General features: G+C 42.2%; 1 protein-coding gene across 1 annotated transcript in view; it reads left to right on the top strand.

The window, feature by feature from the left end:
• Positions 1 to 552: 552 nt before the first annotated feature.
• The window catches only part of HEPHL1 (hephaestin like 1), an 87,903-nt gene continuing 64,151 nt past the window's right edge, over positions 553 to 24,304 (top strand). The window contains exons 1-4 of the mRNA XM_025893999.2: positions 553 to 722; positions 13,660 to 13,904; positions 21,281 to 21,493; positions 22,213 to 22,392. Of these exons, the coding sequence (XP_025749784.2) occupies positions 553 to 722; positions 13,660 to 13,904; positions 21,281 to 21,493; positions 22,213 to 22,392 (808 nt within the window). The remainder of the gene's footprint in view (positions 723 to 13,659; positions 13,905 to 21,280; positions 21,494 to 22,212; positions 22,393 to 24,304) is intronic.

Genomic DNA, 24,304 nt, shown 5'->3' with positions numbered 1-24,304 from the left:
TGTGAGTTGATTGTTTCATGTAGCCTCATAAAACAAGTCAGAGATGGCGGAGGGTGATTACATCACTCCCCCTGCCCTCCCAACAGAGATGAAGCCTTCTTTAGCGCACAAGAGCTTTCCTGATGCCCCACTCAGGCCAGCCCAGTTTTCAGATTTTAATATGTTCCTGTAATAGGTGTGGAGAAAAAATGAGGAAGAAGGGAGGAAACCCATCGGCCCAACTTGTTGCACTGCCATTCCTGGCAAAGATGAATGACTAATGTCACAGCAGAGCACCAAAACTTACAGAAACAGGCCTGCTTGGCTTGGGTAGTAAATAAATAAGCCCATTACACCTTTCTTGGATGGCAAGCCAAAGTTTTGTCGTCATAGCAACTCCCCGCATCGTTTGCTCTGCTTACACAGGTTATCAGCCTCTGTCCCAACCCCAAGCTACCTAAGGAGGAGGAGCCGGGTCTTGTTCATTCCTTATTTATAATTAGCTTCGAGTGAGGGGGAGGGACAGGCAGGGTTGCCTCCTCTGCAGGCTGCTTGCCTGAGTTACATCCACAAATGCCTCGGAAGCAGCAGGCTGACTGCATCGTTCTCTTCACATTCCTGGGTCTGTCTGGGCTGGTTGGTGCAGTGACCAGAACATACCACATTGGGATTGTGGAAGAATACTGGAACTATGTACCCCAAGGGAAGAACGTTGTTACTGGAGGAAGCTTTTCAGAAGACAAGTGAGTAAAGTTGGGGTTCTCATAGACCCTCAGCTTCGCTTAATTTTTTTTTTGACTCTGCATGGAGAAGGCTATAGTCCTTGGGGTGTTATAGTGGGGGTGAGCTGATCTAAACCAAGTGGAGGGGTTTTGTGCGTGTTTGGAGAGCCCTCACAAGGGTGGGTATGTAATGTGGGAGAGATATTCTTGGCCCTGCATATTTCTTGAGCCTTGTCTGTGAAGTGCTATATACACAACTAGGCGTTTTGAATAATGGCTTGTTCTATAGAAGTACAATTTTCACTGAGCACTACTAGGGACTTCCAGCGGGTTCTGGACTCAGTTTGTTAAAAAAATAATGGCAACCCTTGGAATGAGCATTTGAGAATTTTCCAAAATTCTTTACCGTTAAAGCACATTGTTTTCTTGGTTTTTATTTTTGGAATGAAACATCATTATTGGCGATAAGTATGCTATAAGTAGTTAAGTTTTGTTTTTGTTTTGCAATGTTTAAAAGAGGGGCAATTACAATAGATTTGGCTGGTATTTTAAGAGTATCCCCAAGTCCTCTTAGAAATGGCTTTTTCACTAGTGAGAGGTTTGTTTTAGGTCTGACTCATTCAATCTGAGGGCAATATTCTAGTTCCCGGGCGCATGACATAGCTGGGTGAGCTGGTGTTAGAGTGTTGTATGTCTCTGATTTTTTATTTTTTGCAGAAAATAGCCCTTGCTCTCCCCTTCTTTCTCAGGGTCCAGTGTCTTATATCTCTTATTTGTTCCTTGAAGCTCCCTCTTAAGTCACTTCCCAGCTCCAGAAGCTATAATGCATACTTTCAATATTGTGGTTCTTAGAACATCTTTTGAGATGTTCTGGCAATCGCTGTTGGATATTCAGATACACTGGCTTCTTTCTGATAGGAAGAACCCAGTTCATTCAACATCCAAGTTCCGTTTTCTAAAGACGAAGTTAGTTGCTAAGATTCAGGAATACCATGGAGTCTTCCAACACGTCTTTAAGAGGCAGGTCCCCCTGCCCCGGGGGAAGACCAAAGATCTAGTTGGCTTAGACACACAGCTTCCGGGTTTTCTAATAATACAAAGATGGCATAGTCATGTTTGGTTAAAGAAGGATGAAATTCCTGCCAGCCAGGCTGCCAAGAAAGTCTTCCTTAAGCTTTGTACCAGGAAACTTAATGTCCAGGGGGCTGTTTCCGAAGAAAGCTCTTGACTTCTTTCAATCTCATATGTGCTGACACATGTGCTCATTGGTTGTGGTAGTCTTTACTGTGATGAATGGATATGGGATTGAGAGGCTACCCTAACTGCCACTGGCCTTCCCTAAAATGGAGCTCTGCTGTCCTCATAAAGGGCTCAATAGAAAATAGTCATTGTGAGCAGCTATTAAACATGAAACTGTTCAAGATGTGTACGCTGAGTATAGTGAGTGCAGTCTTTAAGCACAATGAAACGTTGGGCTGCCTTTCCACATGGTTGAGTAAAAAGCTTCAAAGTCTATCTTTCTCCTACAATGTCAGTGTAGCTGTTTGTGAGCATTTATTCTGAGCCTGGAGTTCCACCAGAGACTTTCAATTCATTATTAAACAATAATATATTGTTTGGTATCATTTCCATTTTACAAACCAGGAACTGAGACCCCGAGGTTGAGTACTTGTTGGAGTTTACAGAGTAAAGGCAGCACCAAAGTCACATTTTTTTGCCATGCAACCTGTTTCTTGGTAAAGGTGATCCTTTCCCACTGAATTAAACTCAGCTGTGATGGCAGCCAGGGATTCCAGTGAAAAGAACTTTCTAGAAAGCTCCAATTCTTACCAAAGGTAGGTTTAGTCCCACGGGTCACTCTTCCCAGAGAGACGTTAAAAATGATCACTGGAGTCAGTGGCCAAACCGGTTACCTGGGTTCATTAAAAAACCCAACATACTTTATTTTTTTATTTTTTATTTAAAAACCCAACATACTTTAAATACCCAAATGCTACAAAGCTCTTCCCACAAAGTTGTGTGCAGGAAGAAGTTAGGGGCTCTCTGCTAATTATTTAGCCAGAAGATGGTGCTTTGAAGAACATACAATAAAGTACTTGAAAATAGTTATGGTGAAAAAGGAAAAAAAAAAAGAATGGGCATGCCTAACACACAGTTTGGTGTCAGCCTAGAGGAGGATGGTTTAACAGTTGCTGTGGTCCTGCTTGAGAGGACTCTTGCCTTTTAGGCACATCTGGTGTTCTAGATGTCATGCCCACAGTGCCCAAGTCCCCAGGTGTTTCCTTCTAGTGTGTGAAGGGATGGTGTTTGTGCAGGGCTGCCTCCTGACTCTTAAAAGGGGAGCCTGGGTGACATGGCGCATAGTGGCTTTTATTAGCAATCATGTCTGGCAGTGCTACTGGTGTGAGGTGGCTCAGGGCAAGTCCCTAAGAAGGCACTTTTGTGGTGGGCTGCTGACTCTTGCTTGAAGAATACAGGACACATGTCATGATTCACGGGTGTCACAACTGCCACAGGTGTCCCAGTGAAGATGCCACAACTGTGGGACATATGGAGCTCAGTGTGTGTACTCTACTTTGTGCCATTTCCCCAGAGGCAAGGAGTCATCTTGGATAATGTGAACATGCCTCTCACTCGGCCTCCAGCACCTCTGAGGACAGTCTGCTGTTGAAGATATTCAGACCCAGACAAATGCCAGATATTTGGAGAGCCAGGTGCCTAGTATCCCACTAGGAGTGGGTAGAGCCTGAAATAGGAATCAGGAGACCTGACTTCTAGTCCTTGCTCCTCCCCCAACTTGCTGTGAAACATTGAACATCTCATATAATCTCTCTGACCATCAATTTCCTTAATTTGTATAACAAGGGAGTTGAAATATAATCCCTAAAGTCGCTTGGGAAGTGTAATTCCAAGGAATCAAAAATAATTTTTGAAACTGAATGAAAAACATCTTACCTGATTCTCCAGTTCTAGGAAGATTTTTACAATGGTGAGAGAGAGATGATTTGCAAATGTTCAGTCTAGGAGTCAGAGTTGGAGAAGATCTGAGTGGGAATATGTGACAAATTTTGAAGTATTCCATTTTTTCTTTGCTCATCCATTTTTTTCCTGTTCTTTAAGTGCTATCTCCAATTCTTTATGCAAAAAGCATTTGCCCACAACCCTGGCTTATTCTGATCTGTTTGCTTCCTCACTGTTCATGGAACTTGGTGTCTTCCTTAAGCCTTAGACACAGCATTTTCCTCTCCCCACATTGCTGTTGGGTGTCTGATGTATACTGGTCCCCTTGGCAGTTGAAAGATAAGCACCGTGAGGGCAGAGAGAGAGGCCCAGAGTATGTTTAATCACTCCCCACCCCCGCCCCGAGCTTTGACGATGACAATAATCCATGGAGGACTGAGCACAAGGCTATTCATTTGGAATCATTAAAAACTAATCACTTTGTCAATTTAATTATTCCAGTTGCTTAATCTTTGACTATGGGAATGGCAAAAATGAGGGGAACAGAATGGTGAGTGCCAAAGTTTCTGTGATGTAAAAAAGCTTGGAAACCAAAATTGGGCAGTACCAAGAGCCCAGTAAATCCTGATTCACAAGGATGGGATAGGAAATAAATTGAGATCATTTTGCCAAGACTCCATAGCAGTCAGATGGTACAATTTAATTTTCCATCTTGGTACCTTTGTTTAATCATAGGTTTCAGAAATATAATTGAGACTGTAAGCATCAATATTTCCTAGAAAGCATAAAATTCAGGAGTTATATTCTATTTAGGAATATTTTATCCAGATAAATATATTTCTCCCTGCTCCCCATTGGGCCTAATGGGGACACCGGGCTCCTTTGATTTGCCTGGGGATGGTGTCAGCATTTGATCCATTCATGCCTGTCCTGTTCTGGCTCATAAAGTGTTTAATTAAGGTGTTCCTGTGCTTCAGTGGTAAAGCCAAGTCTTTAATGGAACCAGAGTGGGGTCACCTTATTTAAAGCTACAATTCTCACCAAAGACCTCATTAAGCAACCAACACACATGCAGGATTTTTCTTCCCAGTGAAATGTGGGGTTTTCATGGGTGTTAACTCACAGGCAGAACCACCCTTGGACATGAGTGAGGCCAACCACTGCACAAACCCCAAGTTTTAGGGTCTGTTAAGGAGTTTACTTAACCATATCACTGTGTCAGCCCAGTTGATGGTAAAGGATTTTGGGTACCCCCTTGAAGCAGGCCCTAGGATGTGCATAAGGGAGAGACCTATATATCTATCTGAAAGAAGAGCCAATTAATTGAAGGGAGGCATGTGGGGGAAGAGAGAGTCTTTTGTAAGCTTTGAAATAAAGGGAAGGTTATCATCTCATTTGGGTTTGATCTTAGAGTGTGACTTTCAGATTTCAACTTCTGTTGGATCAGCAGAAAAATCATGTGTTGGTTCTGAAGCCATATGAATATCTTGGGGCTGCTCTTATTCCCTGTATCAGATAGTGATTGATTTGGGCTGCCAGTGGAGAGCAGAATAGAGTGGCTTAAACAAATTAAGCTTCTGTATTCTCTTATAAAACAATCCCAGAGGGTGCCTGGGTGGCTCAGTCGTTAAGCATCTGCCTTCGGCTCAGGTCATGATCCCAGGGTCCTGGGATCGAGTCCCACATCGGGCTCCCTCCTTGGGGGGGAAGCCCGCTTCTCCCTCTCCCACTCCCACTGCTTGTGTTCCTGCTTTTGCTATCTCTGTCTCTGTCAAATAAATAAATAAAATCTTTAAAAAAAAATCCCAGAGGTGGGCAGTCCAAGGGTAGTGAGACAGGTGGTATGATAGGATTTGGGGGGCCTTCTATATTTTTGACCCATGATCCTTAGCATGTGACTTCACTCCTCAAGGAAGTTCATGGTCACAGTATGGCTGCTGGAGCTCCAGCCCTCATGTCTATGTTCCAGGAAGAAAAGAGGAAGGGAAAAGGTAGAAAGGGTCCAATTCCTGCTGCATTAGCCCATTAGCCCTTTAAAAAGCTCTCATGGAAACCCCACACAACCAATTCTATGTACATCTCACTGGATACTCTAAGCCATAAAGCGGCGGGGGGTGGGAGGCGGTTGGAAATATAGTTTTTTGTTTTGTGATTTGTTTCTGAGTAAGAGCAGGATTTGATTCTGTTACTAAGAAAGACAGGAACATGAATATTTCAAGGTAGTGGGCAGTCCCTGCCACCTTCCCCTACCTCAGTTCTCCCTGTTTCTCATCCTTCACAAACACCTTTTAGTCCCCCTCTTCCTTTTCCCACCTCCAGATCGTGGGGTCCCAAGGCCTGGTTAGTGGCATCTGAGAGAACTCACAGACAGTATAACAGCTAACTGTCCCTGCATCCTCATCCTGTTCCAGGAATTGTCATAAAGGTTTTCCATGCCAAGCAGGGGGGTGACAGAGGTCCTGTCCCTGGTCAGGGGGGCCAGGAGGTCCAAGGTGGGTTTCCCTAGCCAAGTGTAGCCAAGCAGTGGTCTAACAGAGATGCTAAGGCAGCCTGGCTTGCTGGGGAAGCGTGGGGGCTCTCGCATCAACTGACAAGCTTACGATTCTTGTTCTACCAACTGAGTAAGTAATTGAATCTCTCTTTGCCTCAAAATGCTCATCAGTAAAATGAGGATAATGATAGTACTTGCTTTGGGGGTATAGGAGTTTCCTGTGGCTTCCGGAACAAATGACCACACACTGGGGAGCTTAAAACAAAAGAAATTTATTCTCTCCCCGTTCTGGAGGCAGAAGTCTGAAATGAAGATGTCAGCAGGGCCACACTCCCTCTGGAGGCTTTCAGGGGCAATCTGTTTGCTGATTCTTCCAGCTTCTGGTAGACGCTGCTGGCAATCCTTGGTTGTGGTGGCATCACTCTGGCATCTGCCTGCATTTTCCTATCACCTTCTCTATGTGTGTCTGATCTTTCTCCTCATCTCAAAATCCTTAACTTAATCACATCTGCAGACTCTTTTTCCAAATAAGGGGATTAGGACTGGGATTTAGGATTAGGAGGCTCAGATGAGACAGGATCTGTAAATGTGCTCAGATGCGACGCCTGGCACTGGGTTAACATCTTAACATGCCAGAGATGTTAGTCATCATGATAGCTCGCCTATCTCAAGGGGTCTCTGAAGAGCAGGAGCTTTGTGGGAAACAGACCACAAATGGTCATATTTCCCTCTTTCTAATTAGAGCTTTGCCATAACTCCCACTGACTGAGCACCCCCTCTCCCAGACGCTGTGCATGGGGCTCCACATCATCTCATTTATTCCTCATGATGGCTCTGTCGCAGTCACTGGTTTTCAACCAAGGAAACTAGAGTTCAGAGAAGTTACTTCTGCGAGATCTCACAGCATTAAGTAGGGAAGCTGGGATTCAAGTTCATTCTCTTTTCTCTTTACCGCCTACATTTGTTTTTAAGCCACCTGTGTGGGCTCTGAGGGGCTTTCTGTGGACATGAAGTGGGAGAAGGAAGAACTCAAGACTTGAGTGGTGCCAGGGGAACCAGGGCGAGAGACCGTGTAGAGGAACGCATCACTTGGATGGCTCAAAATGTATTAATCTAATTAGGGAGGGCGTGACTACGTCCAAGTACAACATGTAATCACCATCTCCACCCTCCTTTTTGCCAAGTAGCCCTTGCCCCAATCTAGTCCTGTTTTCTCAGCATCCCTTCTCAAGCTCAGGCAACAACGTTGTTCGTCCTTCTGGTGACCATGACGGTCTCACACGTTTGCTCTGACCACACCCTCTGCTGCTGCTTGCCTTCACCCCAGCTTCCTTTCCCATACTCAGACCTGCAGGATCCATATGGGGCAGGTGCCGCTTAATGTAGAAAACCGGCTTCTGCTATTTACTCTCTAGGGTGTGGGTTTTGTCTTCCCAGCCAGATGGTAAATCTCTTGAGTGCAGGGACTGACATTCATACATCTTGGCCCCAGTTTCTAGTTTAATGTCCCATAGAGTGTAGAGGGTTAACAATTGCTCAGTGGTTGAAGGGATGGGGAAAAAATCTGACTGAAAGATCCAGGTTGTGGGGGACAGTGGTGCTGGTGAGGTGCACACCCCTTGTAGCTACCAGCTCCTTGGAATCTGACTTGGAAGACCATCTCTGCTCTGGTTAGATGATTCTCCTGGGCAGGTTCCTTCTAACAAGGTTAATCTCACCTGCTCTTAGAAGGCATCTTCCTTCATGGTGTTGCCCTTGGCCTTGGCAGCGCAAATGTTCTACGTCCCCATTCTGTCTTTAAAGCAGTTGCTCATGTGGAACTTTTCAGCCCAACTAGATATTTTCACAGCATAAAATAGACACCTCCTCAGTTTGAGTCAAAATGTGAGAATGTTGGTTGGGAATGAGCCTGAGGGGTAATGAATGCTAGGTGCCTCACAGTGGGGCCATCCTGTGGCTACACTATAAACATAAAGCCCACCACCACAGGCATTCCACTGAGTGCTCTCCAGCTATGTCAGAGGCTGCTTTCTGTGGATGCCTTCCTTGAAGTCACTCACTTGTTTTGTTTCTTGGGTAAGGGTTGCATCTTCCAGGACTCATAGGACATGGAGCTTCAGTCCCACTGTTACAAATGTATAATGTGTTCTTAGGAGTGATTTGCCGTGAAGACACTAAAGAGACTGATTTCTCTTACTTTCATCTGTCCCTATCTTTTCCACTTTGGATAGTTCCCATGGTATAAACTGTTACTATGTTCTAGTTTCAAGTAGCTACTATGGTTTTTGTTTTGTACTGAGTACTTTAGAAAGGTGATTTTCCAATTTGTATATGCATTCAACATTGTGTTAGTTAGACCAGGTCAGGTTGTGCTATAGCAACAAACAACCCCCAGATCTCAGGGGCTTAACACCACAGAGGCATATTTCTTTCCACTTGGGTTCATAGAGGACCACGTGACTCCAGGACAACTGTCCTCTTGGGACAACTAGTAAGCCAGGCTGCTGGATCACGATCTTCACTGGAGGCTTTCCCTGCAGCAGAGGATGTGAGGGGGGGTGTCTTGCAATGGCAACTAAATGTCCTGGCCCAGAAGTGACACATGTCACTTCCACTCACAGCCCACTTGCCAAAATCCCATGGCTCCATCTATCTGCAAAAGCTCTTTGCTCTCCCCTTCTGCTGGGAGTGAAGAATCAGCATGGGTAAGCACTGGACAGCTCTGCCATAAGAACTGTTTGGCGAACTTAGGGAAAATATAGAGGCCACGCCAGAAAGTCTGATTCAGTTGCCCTGAAATGGGGCCTGGGGACCTAAATTTTTGGCAAATGCCCCAAATAACTCTGATCTAGTTGATACACGGGTGGGCATTGTGAAATATTGCTTTAGAAAACCTAATCCGCTCTCGGGGTGACTATTGGCTGTCTCTGTGATAGGACTGACACTCGTCCAGGAATGTGCAAAACAAGTCAATATATGTAATTCAGTGCTAAAATATGCGGCATATGTAGTGAGTGCTGTGGGAAGTCAACAAACATGTCCCCTCCTTCTGATATGCTCGCCTCTTGTTTGGGTGGCTCTGCCACACAACTCGTTATGATAAGGAACTCTTGCTCAGCATGCATTTGCGTCCGTGTGTGCGCGCGTGCGCGCGCACATGTCTATGCATGCTGGGAGCACAGAGTAGAGCAGTGCGGAGCGTCAGATGTCCATGTTTCCCTGCAGACCCCATTGGAATGACAGGGCCCTCCCTATGAATAACCTCATTCTAGCTTTTTACCCATCAGGCTGAGTCTAGAGAGGACACCAGTGATTCTGAATCTAATCCTTCCTCTGTCGTTACCTTAGTGGGTGGCCCGGCGTCAGCTATAAAGCCGGGTAACTCTGCCTACTCTGGGGCTAATTAGCCAGCCTGGGGATGACTCAGTTCTTCCTCTGCTTCTTCCTCCTTCTTCTCCTGAACAGCCTGTTCAATTAGGACTTGTATTCAACTGCTACTTAACAGAAGCCTGAAAAAAACTGGCTCAAATTATTGTTCAGCTTATGCAAAAGAAAGTCAGAAGTTGGCAATCTTCAAGGGCCCAGATTCCTATGGCTTTCCACTTGACCATCCACTCATAGGGTATGACCCGCTTCCCCCTTCTCTCAAGATGGCTGCTGAAGCTCATCATCATATCTTCATTTCAGGCATGAATAAGGGGAAGAGCAAAAAACTACAAGGGTCTCTGCCAGTTGAGTCCAGAGAAGTACCACTGAATGACACATACGTACATCTCATTGGCTAGAAGTGCATCACATGACCATCCAAGCCTCAAGTGAGCCCCAATGTCAGGCATCCAGACTTTTTATCCCATTCCCTTGCACAGGGAAATGGAGGCTTCTGCCTCATGGAACAGAAGAGGGCCAACTCTTGCTCCTGGCCAGCCACCCGCAGGCTCAGTGGATACACAGAGGCAGAGGGCTGAGTGTGCACAAACCTGACTGTGCCCAAGTCCTCAGTCCTGACATCTGAGAGTGGACTCATCAAGCCAGAGGTTGAGCAGTGATTCTCTTCCCTCCAACTCAAGCTGCAGGCACTCTGCTCCCTCTCAGGGCAACAATGCCCCCGTGGAGGAGAACTCACCCAAACAACACACTTTTGGGGTGGTAGCTATGTTTTCAGAGGGAGAAGGCACACAAGAAGAGAAATTTGGCCCCTCAGTTGCCCCTCTTTTCTAAATAAAGTGTGAGCTTGTTTTTATTATGAAAGTAAATAAAAGATACACTCCCACGTATGGAAGAGGGTGAGTAAGCTCATTCTTTCTGGCTCCTGCCTGTGGCCTCAGTCCCATGGCCCAGAAGTTACACCTTTATGGTTTCCGTGGCCAGTTTCCAAATGTTTTCTTTGCATATACGTATATATGCGTATTGTTTAGAAAACACAGAAATGGATCACGCTTTACATGTGTGACCTGCAATTTGCTTTTTCCATGTAGTTTCTTGGTGATGGTGCCATATTGCCACCTATAGAACCCCCTCATTCTGTTGTGTGGCTATGGGGTAGGAAGGTGACAGAATTTCTTTATCCAGTCACCAGGTGAAGAACATTTTGGTCTTTCCAGGCTTTTGCTGCCAAAAATCATTGTTGTAATACTCCAACCCTTTTGTCAGGATTCCTGTCTTGTAAGTCCCATTATCTGGGTGCCAAATCTGGCAGGTCGGGGAGAAAGAGCTTTGCTGCCTCTGGGAGGACTAGCCCTGTGGTCCTGGCTCCTCTGAGGGGAGCTTCAGCCCATGGTTTTCCCCTTTTTCCTAGGAACCTCCTACATACTGACTCCACTCCAAGGGCAGGGCAGGGTTGACACATGTGGGTGGCTGGGCAGGCTAGTAATCTGGTGCTCTGGGAAAATAAATAATATTGGGGCTCCTTCAACTGATATTTGGAAAAAGACTTGTTCAGCTCTTATTTGGAGGCAAGGCTGAGTGCTGAGGAGAGAAGAAGGTGGCCTGGTGGTGGCAGTCCTCACTGTCCTCTTGGTCACAAGAAAGACCCACTCTATAGCTCACTGGAGCAATCCTTCTTGGAAGGGATTTCAGTGACTACTTGCACACATTCCCTGGGGTCTCCTCCTTCCACCTCCCAAACCCCATCTGAAGCAGGTGATTCTTTCCAACCATATATAATACTCACCCCCAGAGAAGTTCTGAAAGTTGCCATTTTCTCCACTGGAAACTGTCATTTCCAGTTAATTTTATCCCCCCAGCAATGCCATCCAACTTCCCAGTGATGTTGCAATAACCTTTAGAGCTGAGATCTAGCGGCCCCACCCCTTAATTTGGCTCAGCTGAGGACCCCTGGAAGTTCCTCTGCCTCCAAGGCCGAGGCCAGTGTCTTTAAAAGGGGCTTTATTGCTACAGGTTTGACCATGGCCTGTGACCATATTAGGTGGTCTGAAGTAGGCTGGATGCCCCAGCTGGTTAGAATGAGGAAGTAATGATGTTGTGAAGAAATCACTTTTCAATTTGATTTTAAAACCATGCTCTGTTCTGTTTAAATGCTTTTCTTTTTATTTTTGTCATTCTCTAAGCTTCTGTTTATAAATTACAAAAAGGGAAGGGGGCTGCAAACCCTGTTTGTCAGCAGGTCCCTGGGGGCAAGAGAACAGTTTTTGGAAGACAGGTCCAGCAAACCAAATCTCATAAGGTCACAGGTTGGATTTCAGAGATGATCACTGGATATTTTCTGGTGTCCACAAACTCTGCCCTGGACCCAGATATCATCAGATATGATGCCTTATGTATTTTGGTTACAAAGGGGACCTGACAAATGAGCATGAGGTGCTCATCCCCTAACTATTGCTGCTACGGCAGAACAACCCAGTGTATGTTCTGCCGGTAGTAGTAATATCATGTCATCTAGGTGTAGAGAAGGCCATACCCAAAGACCCCAAAGCATCACATTAGCCGGCTGCCTGTGCAGAGCAAAAATAGCAGCTATGTACCAAGTATGCCTCCAACCCCATATCCACAGTAGGGGTCCCAAGTGGTTCCTTCTTCTCCCTGACTGAACTCAAACTTGACTTTATTTTTGTCTAAGCAGTCACTACCAAACAGTCCGATCTGGTGCGCAAGTTAAAACCTATTTGCCATCCCGGGCCTGGAGAATATTCAAAGTCGAGTATGGCAACATACGCTTTTCTGCAAATACAGTTTGCAAAATTATCCCAGCTTTAACTTGCCAATCTGGGGGCAAATCCAAGGCTTTTCTTTTTCTTTATTCCAAAGCCACTAAGCACCAACACTTCCAGGCAATTACTCAGCACTACAATAAAAAATATATTTGAGGGATTTTTGTCTTCAATTAGCTCACAAACCAGAGATGTACATATCTTACTATGACACGTCTTGCAAGTGTGTTATTTGTGCTTGAACTGTGTGTGTACAGAAGGGGAAAGGAGAAAGAGTTTGAACTGACCTGGAAGGGTGCTTGGCAGATAGAGAATGAGGAATAACACCCAGATGCAGGAAAAGAATGCCTGCAAGTGTTGGAATGCTGAAAGGACATGGTGCATTCTGGGAAGACTGAGCATGAGGTCTGGTGGAAGGGTGAGGCCATGGGAGGTAGGCAAAGAGGAAATGAGGAAATTAGCCTGGAGAGATGCACCAGAGCTGGGCTAATTGCACCAAAGAAGATTGCTCCTGCTTTGACTTGAGCCACTGGATCCCTGTCCCCTGCTTGACCCAGTCACCCTCCCCTCCATCCGCCAGCACTTCTGTCTTCTGCTCCATGGTGGGCTGCATGCCTGGCCACTTGACACACTGCTCTCTGGCTCCATCATCCTGAAGAGTCTGCAGGGTGGGCAAAGTTGCCATTCATACTAGAGACTGCTGGGGATCCTTGTAGTAGGAACTGCTTAGGAGCATGTGTCTGAGTCACTGGTATACAAACATTGGATAATCTCATTGAGGAAATGAGGATGAAGCCCTGAATATATCTTGTCTTTGGCTTTTTGATCTATAGTGCTTTCCCCAAACTTAATGAAGCAAACATAAATCCATTAGTCAATACAGAGGCTCTCAGACCTGGCACTTAATCATATACTGCTGAATGTCATTACTTAATTTTCCCATTAAGTCATAAATTCTTTTGTATCCCTGTATAGCACATAGCAAAGTGCTGGGAACATGGTGAACACATACTAACTGTTTGTTAAATGAAAAAGTGAAGGGGAACATGTTGAAATGAAAAGGGGCAAATGGACAGCAAGACTTTAGAGTATTCCGTTTAGTTGTAGTTTGGTTGTGGGTACAATTTGTGTTTCTGGTCTTGTCACTTAACTCTCTTAGCCTTAGTTTCCTTATCATTAAATTGAAGATAATCTTACCAGCTCTACAGAGGTTACAGGGTTTTGTCCAACATCAAATAAGAAATCATACATGCAAATACTTTATGAACTGTTAAGGTAAGCTATTAGGATTTTCTCTTAATGTCATATAATTATAAGATATTTTCCTTCTTACTTTTAGACTTGCAACCTTATTTCTCGAAAGAGGGCCCAACAGGATAGGTGGTCTTTACAAAAAGGCTGTTTACAGACATTACACAGATGAGACCTATTCCACAGAGATCCCCAAACCTCCCTGGCTTGGATTCCTGGGCCCTATTTTGAGGGCTGAAGTGGGTGATGTGATTGTCATCCGTTTAAAGAACTTTGCTTCCCGACCATACTCTTTGCATCCACATGGCGTTTTCTACAACAAAGATTCAGAAGGTAAATATCAATCCTGTATTACTGGTGTCTTGTCTCTATTTTGTAATTAGCAGCTACAGTTAAAGGGATCAAAGAGACAGTGATTACACATGTTCATTTGTCTTTTTCCCCATCTCCTTTTCTCCCCATCTCCATCTGCTCCTCCTGATAGAGAAAACTTCAACAACACTATCAACCAATTTGCCCTAATTGACATCTAAAGAACATTCTGTCCAATGACTAAAGAATACACCTTCTTTTCGAGAGCATATGGAACACTCCTCAGGATAGATAGTAGGCTGTGCATAAAATAAATCTAAATAAATTTAAAAGAATGGATAGGATGCAAAGCATATTCTCCAATCACACTGGAATTCAATTTGATATAATCAATGAAAGAAATCTTGCAAATTCTTGCAAACATTTGGAAATAAACAGTACACTTCTAAATAACCCTTGGTCAAAGAAGAAATCACAGGATAAATTGTAAAATATTTTAAATTGAATAAAAATGGAGATAAAACATATCAAAATTTATGGTATATTGCTAAAGAAGTACTTAAAAGGAAATTTAGAGCTTTAGACATGCCAAGAGAGAAGAAAAGTCTCAAACCAGTAACCTAAGCTTCCACCTTAAGAAACTAGAAAACGGGGGCGCCTGGGTAGCTCAGTTGGTTAAGTGGGCTGCCTTCAGCTCAGGTCATGATCCCAGGGTCCTGGGATTGAGCCCCATGTCAGGCTCCCTGCTCAGTGGGGAGCCTGCTTCTCCCTCTCCCTCTCCCTCTGCCTGCCGCTCTGCCTGCTTGCGCCTCTCTCTCTGTCTCTGTCAAATAAATAAAATCTTAAAAAAAAAAAAGAAATTAGAAAACAAAGAGAAAAAAAAACCTAAAGCAAGCAAAAAGAAGGAAATAATAAGGACTAGAGCAGAAATTCGAAGAAGGAGAAAACAGAAAAATAATATAAAATTGATTAAGCCAGAAGTTGGGTCTTTGAAAAAGATTAACAAAATTGAGAAAACTTTATCTAGTCTGATGAAGAGAGAGGGCACAAATTACCAAAGTCAGGAATGAAAGATGGGACATCACTCTGACCATACAAAAATTAAAAGGATAATAAGGGAGGATTATAAACAATTTTATGCCAAAATATTAGACAACTGAAACTGATAAATTCCTAGAAAGACAAAAATTACCCAAACTGACTTAAGAATAAATGAAAATTTGAACAGACCTATAAAATGTAAAGAAATGGAATTAGCAATTAAAAATCTTCCCTCGAAGAAAAACCCAAGCTCAGATGGTTTCATTTATAAACTATATCAACTACTAAAATAAATAATAATAATAATAATGCCAATCCTTTACAAAATCTTTCAGGAAATAAAGAGAGGAATACTTCTAAATTCATCCTATGAGGCAAACATCATGAGCCAGATAAAGACATCACAAGAGAACTACAGACCAATATTCCTCATGAATGTAGACACAAAAATTCTTAACAAAATATTAACAAACTAACTTCAGCAACATATAAGGAGAATTATACATCATGACCAAATGCAATTTATCCTATGATTGGAAGGTTTGTTTAACACTCAAAAATAAATGAATGTCGGGGTGCCTGGGTGGCTCAGTCAGTTAAGCATATGACTCCTGATTTTGGCTCAGGTCATGATCTCAGGGTTGTGAGATCGAGCCCTGGGTCAGGCTCTGTGCTGAGGGTGGAGTCTACTTAAGATTCTCTCACCCTCTCCCTTTGCCCCTCCCCCTCCCCCGCTCATGCGCTCACACACTCTCTCTCTCTAAAAAAAAAAAAAAAATGAATGTACAACATATTAATAGAATAAAGGACAGAAACCACATATCATCTCAAAAAGTGCAGAAAGGCATTTAACAAAATCTAGTACTTATCAAATTAAACATTTCCAACAAACTAGGAATAGACAGGCACTTCCTCATCCCAATAAAGTTTATCTAAGAAAAACCCACAGCTGACATCACTCTTAATGGGAGGGGGACTGAATGCTTTCTTCATAAGATTGGGAATAAGGCAAGAATGTCTGCTCTCACTGCTATTATTAAATATTATCCTGAAGATTCTAGCCAATGCTAGACAGGTCTGCTAACAATAAACTTGGTCTTTGTTTATCTAGAACATCTTTACTTTACCTTGCTTTTTTGAGGGATAGTTTGCTGGATATGGTATTCTCCTTTTGCACTCCCCGCCCCCCGCCCCCCACAGTACTTTAAGTATGTCATCCCATTGTCTTCTCATCTCCAATATTCAGACGGGAAGTCAACTGTTAATCATGTCATGTGTATGTGATGAGTCGTTTTTCTCCTGCTTCTAATATTACCTCTTTGCCCTTTTTTCCCTAACAATTTGACATCAGTGTGTCTATGTATAGATTCTTTGTATTTATCCTACTTGTGTTTATTATGCTTCTTTGATGTGTAGGTTAATGTTTTTCATCAAATTTGGAAAACTTCCACAAAAAAATTTCTAGAAACATTTTTTTCCTGTCCCTTTTTCTTTTTTTTATCCTTCGGCAGGCTACTATTACACATGTTAATACACTTGATGTTGACCCATAGGCCTCTGAGGTTCTGTTTATTTTCTTTGATCTTTCTCCCCTCTTCCTTTTTCAGATAGGAGAGTTCTACTGATCTATATTCAAGTTCACTGATTATTTTGCCATCTTGAATCTGTTGCCAAGACCTTCTAGTGAATGTTTTATATCATTTATATCATTTATTTATTTATTTCACTTTTCAATGCCAAAACTCCAACTTCATTCTTTTTAAAATTTCTACCTCCTGTTGAGCTTTTTCCATTTACTGAATCATTTTGTCCTACTTTTTAAAATTATTTAAACATGGTTTCTTTTAATTGCTTGAACATTTTTATAATAGCTGCTTTAAACTTTTTATCTGCTAAATTTCACATCTAGAGACACTTAGAGATAATTTCTATTGGCTGCTTTTTTCTCTGAGAATAGGTCACACTTCCTTGTTTCTTTGTATGTCTCATTTTGTTGTTGTTCTTGTTGTTGAAAACTGGAAATTTTTGAGCATATATTGAAGCAACTCTGGATTCAAATCCTTCCCTCATCCAAGGTTATTTTTGCTGTTGGCTTGCTTTATTGTTTAGTAACTTGCCTGGGCTAAATCCATGAAATCTGTCTTCCCTAGAGTATGAGGCCACCAAGGTTTCTGCTCTTTTTTTTTTCTTATGTTTATTTTTAAGGCTGGCTTCTAAGGGGTCACTTCTAAATCTGCTTAGCTTTGAAGTCAGCAGATGCTTGGATAGAGGTTGTGCTTAAGCATCAGTAAGTCCTCAATTCTCTGCAGTTGGAATCGTGGGTAGATAGAAAGCCCATTCAAAGTTTAGGTGGTTTTTGTCTGCCTTGGATTTTCGTTTTTGCTGGGCCCTTTGCTTCTCCTCTTTGCAAGCACACAGCATTTGAGTCAGCCAGGAGTAGGCAAATAACTGATGTTCAGCAATTTTTCAAGCATAAACTTTGCTGGATGCCTTTATTTGATTTCCAGAGCAATGAAATTGTTGGTTTTCTCAATTTCATTCAATTTTACATTACTTTCAGGGAAGAGGATTTGCTGACTTCCTCACTCTCTTTTGATGAATTTTTCTCTTCGTTACCTTTGCAAGCTTGCTAGTCTGAAAGCCCCTGCTCAGTTCAACTTCGTGTTTACTGTGCACTAGACCCAATGCTGGATACTGGGGCTGCAAAAATGAGTAAATGCATAGTTGTTGCTTCCAACGTGTTCATCTGGGGAGTGGTAGAGAATGAACACAGAAGAAGTCGGTAGGTGGGATTAACATTGATTAAGCAGTTCCTAATGTGCCAATGCCTATACTAGAGCTCTTACATACAATATCTCACTTAATAATGGAATTAGCTAGTGCTTTCTTGATCTCCATATGAAATATGGTTAAGTATTAGGACTATTTAAAAATAAATTTTACTGTTTTTTTTTTAATTCAGAGAAGCATAAAGAAGGGGTAAATGTCTCACATTCTGATTCCCTACTTATCCACTAAAATGAGCTCAAAACCAAAGATTAAACAAAAAGTAGTATATGAACTTGGTTAGAAAATTTTAGGGGTGCCTGGATGGCTCAGTCAGTTAAGCGTCTGCCTTTGGCTCTGGTCATGATCCCAGGGTCCTGGGATTGAGGCCTGTATCAGGCTCCCTGCTCAGCAGCGGGGAGCCTGCTTCTCCCTCTCCCTCTCCCTGCCACTCCCCTGCTTGTGTTATCTCTCTCTGTCAAATAAATAAAATCTTTTTTAAAAAAAAAATTTGGGGCACCTGGTGGCTCAGTCAGTTAATCGGCTGCCTTTAGCTCAGGTCATGATCCCAGAGTCCTGGGATCGAGGCCGGCAACGGGCTCCCTGCTCATCGGGGAGCCTGCTTCTCCCTCTGCCTGCCACCCCCCTGCTTGTACTTTCTCTCTCTGTCAGATAAATAAATAAAATCTTTTTTTTTTAAAGAAAATTTTAAGAGTACAGAGAGGTATAATAAGAGAAGTAAAAATTCTTCTTGTCTCTTACCTGAAAAGCAATCACCTTTAAAAATGATGTACTGTATGGTAACAAACATAACATAATAAAATAAAGATGTCTTATAAATTTCTTTTAGAAAATTTTCCATACATATATTTGTATGTGTGTGGTTATGTGTATGTATATATTTGTTCATTTGTACAAAAGAGATTATACTATAATGCTGTTACATATTATCTGTTTTCCATTTTTGCTTCATCTTGGAGATTTTCTCATATTAGCACACATAGAAAGACCTCCTTTTAACAGTTGTGCAATATCCCTTTGTATGAATGTACCAGTGTAATACATTGATGATTATTGATGATTGATGATGATTATTTAGGTTGCTTTCGTTTGGGGGTTGATACTGGCAATTCTACAACAAACATTCTAGTTCATGTATTTTGAAAAACATTTTCAAGGATATTTCTAGGGGAAATTTTTTAAAGTAAAATTGCTGATTACATTCATATACTTTCTTTCTTTCTTTCCTTCTTTCTTTCTTTCCTTCCTTCCTTCCTTCCTTCCTTCCTTCCTTCCTTCCTTCCTTCCTTCCTTCTTTCTTTCTTTCTTTCTTTCTTTCTTTCTTTCTTTCTTTCTTTCTTTCTTTCTTTCTTTTCTTTCTCTCTTTCGATAGGAATTGGCAAATTGTCCTCCAAAAAATTGCACATTTACTTTTCCACCATTTGTTTATGAGCTGGCCTGTTTCTCCTATAACTTCACCAATCCTCAATATTCTCAAACCTGATGGGGTAAAAACGTGTATATTTTAATTTCTAAAAGCCCACACATTCTAGAATACATAAAACCAAATGAATGTTTTAAAAAATATTCTTATATTGTTAATGTTACCATTGCTCAAAACCTTTGACAAATCAAAATCCCTTTCTGGCAATAACTTTCAGAACAACTTAATAAGCTACCCCACCCTAAGTCACCTTTTACTTTATATTCACAGTATATTTTGGATCCTAAATGATCTTCCTCATCTTGAGAGGTGAAACCAAAGTTTTGTTTGGGGACTCTGGCCCTTCCTTTCAATAATAGTGATCAACATTTCCCAATTATAATGAGCAAAAAGAGAACACATAAGGAAAGTGTAAATAAAAGAGTCTCTAGAAAAATTAGTATTTGTATTGATTTGTATCATATAATCAAAGCAAAATGAGTGATCTCAGCTGAAGCCTCTAGACAAGTCCACTACCCACCCACCCTCCCCCAGCTACTGAGCCTCAGTCTCTCTGTATATAAATTCAGAAGCTTTCAAGCCATGTATTTTATTCACAGGGCTTTGGTGTATGGTGTACAGTCATGCCACTCATTCATTATTTTATTCAACAGATATGTACTGAGCACCCACTCTACTAAGTTATAAAATTGCTTATAAAATAATATGCTTATAAAATTATGAGCAAAAAAACCCTGTTTTTTTGTGGAAATTATAGTCTAACATGAGAAACAGACATTAATTGAACAATTATATACACAATATTATACATATATAATTAAAACCTTGAGCGAGTACTATGAATGAATAATAACTGATGTTTACTGAAAGCTTATTATATGCCAGGTGCTGTGATAAATGTATTGTAGATCTTATGTCATGTAAGCCTCAACACTCTACGAGATAGGTATGATAACTGTCATCCTCTTCCAGATAAGAATCTAAGGCTCCTAGAAGAGAAGAAAATTGCCCAAGTTGCAGTTAACAAGTGATGGAGATAGGATTTGATTCCAGGCAGTCTAACTTCAATGGCCCTGAACTTCACCATTGGCTCTACTGCCCTTCTCTCTGTGTGAATGCATTTTAAAAAACTGACCTAGTCCAGGGAGTTCAGGATTGCAGGTTTGTTGAATGGATGGTGAACAAGTGAAAGAATGGAGAAGGAACTTGGGGTGTGTCCACATGCATCTCCTCGGCCTCTCGCCCTCCAGCCTTCTTCCCAAGGCCATTCAGTTCGTCCTGGTCTTTCCAGGCCTCTACCTTCCATCCAGGTAGTTTTCAAACTAGTTTTATCAGTGGACTTTCCTTAATTGAAAAATCTTGTGAAATCTTACTTCACACCCCCTCTGTGGTAGCAAAACACCAAATTATGTTCAACACATCATCCTATTTTACTCTCCAGTTGTCACGTGTGCTAATAATTCCTATTCTGGTTGGCTCAACAGAACTGTAGGATCTCTGGAGAAAATTCTTCCTTCCTATCTTTTGTGAGAATTCAAACAGATGTTGAATCTGTAATAAGTGCCTAAGAATTTCATTATTTCTTCTGTTTCTTGCCTTCTTTTTTTAAGATTTTATTTTATTTATTATTGGAGAGGGAGAGAGAGAGAGAGCACGAGTGGAGGGAAGGGGCAGGAAGGGAGAGAGAGAGGCAAACTACCCACTGAGCAGGGAGCCTAGCTCAGGACTTGATCCCAAGACCCCAAGATCATGATCTGAGCCAACGTCATATGTTTAACCAATTGAGCCACCCAGGCACCCCTCTCCTTTCCTTCTTGAGCTGATGTTAAGTGAGGTGGATTCAAATCTTCCTGATTGGAACAAGAGGCCCATCAGAAGGGGTCCTTATGAACATTTGTTAAGCATCTGGTTTTGTGCAGGACGCTTTATAGTACATTGTGTCAGCTAGTTCTCACATCCCTTTGGGGTAGGTATCAACATTCTAGCTTCACTGATAGAAAACCAAGGCATTGAGAATTTAAGTAACTTGCCTCAATCCCACAGGAAATAAATTTTAATTCATAGGTGTTTGATTCCAAAGCTCTGGCCCTGTCCACTATAACATGTGATCTTTGTATGTTAACTATGTTTAATCTTTTCTTGGAAGGAGCCCTATACCCAGATGGAACATCTGGAAGGAATAAGAATGATGATATGGTTCCTCCTGGCAATAACTACACCTATGTCTGGCCAGTGAGAGAAGAATATGCCCCTGCTCCAGCAGACGCCAACTGTCTGACCTGGGTGTACCATTCACACATTGACGCGCCTAAGGACATCTGCTCTGGGTTAATTGGCCCTCTGCTGGTGTGCAAGGAAGGTAAGGAGCTCCTCCACCCCCCCAACACACACACACACACACACACACACACACACACACACACAAACATACACACAAGCCTATTTCCAGATGTATTAAAAAGTATGTACAAATTTCGGGCCTTGTTTTGCCTGCCTCCCTTGCTCCATACAAAGGTGCCTTTTCTTCCAAGCTTTCTGTAAGATTAGGGAGATTCTTCTAACATAGAAGGCCAGTCTGACACCACAGCAGGGGCAATAATTCAGACTTCTGTCAAGGAACCATCATAGCATCCTGAAATTTATATGCTTTAAAAAAGAAAACAAACCAGGGACATACCATACTGATAGCCATTCGTGCCAGCCCGACACCACACATAGGGAAGTGAGGAATGTAGCCAAATGGCCAGGTTTGCTTTTGCTTTGATATTTCACCTGCATGACCACTTTGTGATTTTGTTCTCCATTAATTGTGTTTGTGTGTCTGTGCTGTCAGTAACGCTGGCTCTCTTTAGGAGTCTGTTGTTGTGAAGGCTTCTGTTTCATGACTTTTCTCTTCTATGACTCTGTCATTTCCATTAAAATCCGTTGCTGCTTTCATGTTTTGGTTATTCTTGTTCCTATAAGTCTTTGACTGACTTCAAACTTACCTGATACCATTGGCAAGAGGCAAAACTCATCTTGATTTAATTCACTTTGAACTATTTTCCTCCACTCTTTTGGATGCCCCCCCCCCGATAGGTGTCCTGAATAAGTATTCCGGGACAAGGACAGATGTGGACCGAGAATTCATTATAATGTTTACTCTGGTGGATGAGAATCAAAGCTGGTACCTTGATGAAAATATCAGACATTTCTGCACTGACCCTGATTCAGTTGACAAAAAAGATGCTGTTTTCCAGAGAAGTAACAAAATGCATGGTGAGTGTCTCCCGTGTTATCAAATATATACCAAATGCTTTTTGTGGATCTGATACTATTGAGACGAGGGATGAAAAAACACAGAAATGTCTAACCTGGTTTTCTAGGATTGATAACTCAGTAATAAGAATGGTTAGGAAGTGATATGAAACACAATCCATGTCAGAACATAAAACAATCTGAGAAGAGATGAGGCCATAGATATCAGCTGAATTGTGTATGACAAGCTGTGGTATGGAAAGTGGAAGGATTAATGTTATAATCAGGACAGAATCAGGAGGTGATCCTAGAGAGGGATAGGTTTATATTGACAGAAGAACAGAGAATGAATCACCATCATGTAACAATTCTGTGGTTTGCAACATTTTGCATTATTCCAGTAACCACTTCCTGAGTGACTGCTAAATTTTAAAACCTATGCTGTATGCTATGTTTAAATACACACTTGTGGATTTGTTATATTTCCCAGGCATTCCTTTTTTGAAAATAATATTTATTTTTTGAGAGAGAGAGAATCTTAAGCAGACTCCACGCCCAGCATGGAGCCCGACACAGGGCTCAATGTCACGACCCTGAGACCATGACCTGAGCTAAAATCAAGAGTTGGATGCTTAACCCACTGATCCACCAGGCACCCCTCCCAGACAATCTTTCAGTCAACATTTATTGAGCATTCACTATGTGCCAGACCCATATTTGAAAATAGTGAATTTCTATAGTTATCTTCTCCATGGAGACAGACCACTTACCCACATCTGTTTTGCAAAGTAGTGGCTTAATACAGAATTTTAAGACTTGGGGATTATTAAGTAGTCTCATTCTTCTGTTTCCCCAGAGAGTTCTAGTGAACACAAAGAACATCTTCAATGTAAACGAACACCCCATGTCATTCATTGATAAATTTCCTTCATATTTACTTGTCTGTCTCCCAGAATCATCCCACTAAGGCAGCGTCAATGTAGTTAAAAAACCATAGGAGAGAGGGAAGGGGCTGAAGATCATCTGACCTCCCCCATTTTACAGAAGAGGAAACTGAAGTCAAGAGACCACCAATGACTTGCCTAAGGTCAAAGTGATAATTAGGGCCAGAGTTGCCTGAGAGAAGCTAAGAGAGGAGCCCCATAGCAAATGAATGTTACTTTGGTTGTGTTTGATTCCAAAGTGTGTCGAGGTGTGAGTGTCAGTATACTAATGATTTCCACTGCATCACACACCCTCTCTGTTCTTTCTAGTGGTATTTCAGTAACCTTGTGTGAGGGGGATGTTTGGAAGATATTTTAGGAGGGAGGGAGTAAAGGAGGGAAGGGAGGGAGGCAGGGGAAACAGGGAAGGAAGTGAAGGATGGGCTAAACAAAGACCTAAATTTAAAACGTTGCTGTGTCCAGTCAACTTTTATCCCTATGCTTATCAAAATGGTAGCAATGCTCTGAAATCTTGCTGAAAACTACTGTGATGGTTTACGACTCAGCTGCCCACATAATTCCTCTCACTCTTTCAAATGAAAATGTCCAGCAAAAAGGAATCAATTACATAAGCAAATATAGACTGTATTTAAAATAAAAATCAGCCTGGGGGCGCCTGGCTGGCTCAGTCGGTAGAGCATGCGAATCTTGATCTCAGGGTTGTAATTTTGAGCCCCACACTGGGTGTAGAGATGACTTAAGAATAAACTCTTTTGATGGCTACATAATATTGGTATTCTTAATCTCAGGAAACAAACTGAGGGTTGCTGGAGTGGGGTGGGTGGGAGGGATGGGGTGGTTGGGTGATAGACATTGGGGAGGGTATGTGCTATGGTGAGCGCTGTGAATTGTGCAAGACTGTTGAATCACAGATCTGTACTTCTGAAACAAATAATGCAATATATGTTAAGAAAAAAAAAGATAGCAGGAGGGGAAGAATGAAGGGGAGT

The sequence above is a fragment of the Callorhinus ursinus genome, unplaced genomic scaffold (assembly GCF_003265705.2).
Source record: "Callorhinus ursinus isolate GAN/ISIS: 27379988/994484 unplaced genomic scaffold, GSC_fseal_2.0 scaffold76, whole genome shotgun sequence".
NCBI lineage: Eukaryota > Metazoa > Chordata > Mammalia > Carnivora > Otariidae > Callorhinus > Callorhinus ursinus.
The sequence above is the reverse complement of the archived record's forward strand: the minus strand, read 5'-3'. Positions and strand labels throughout refer to the sequence as shown.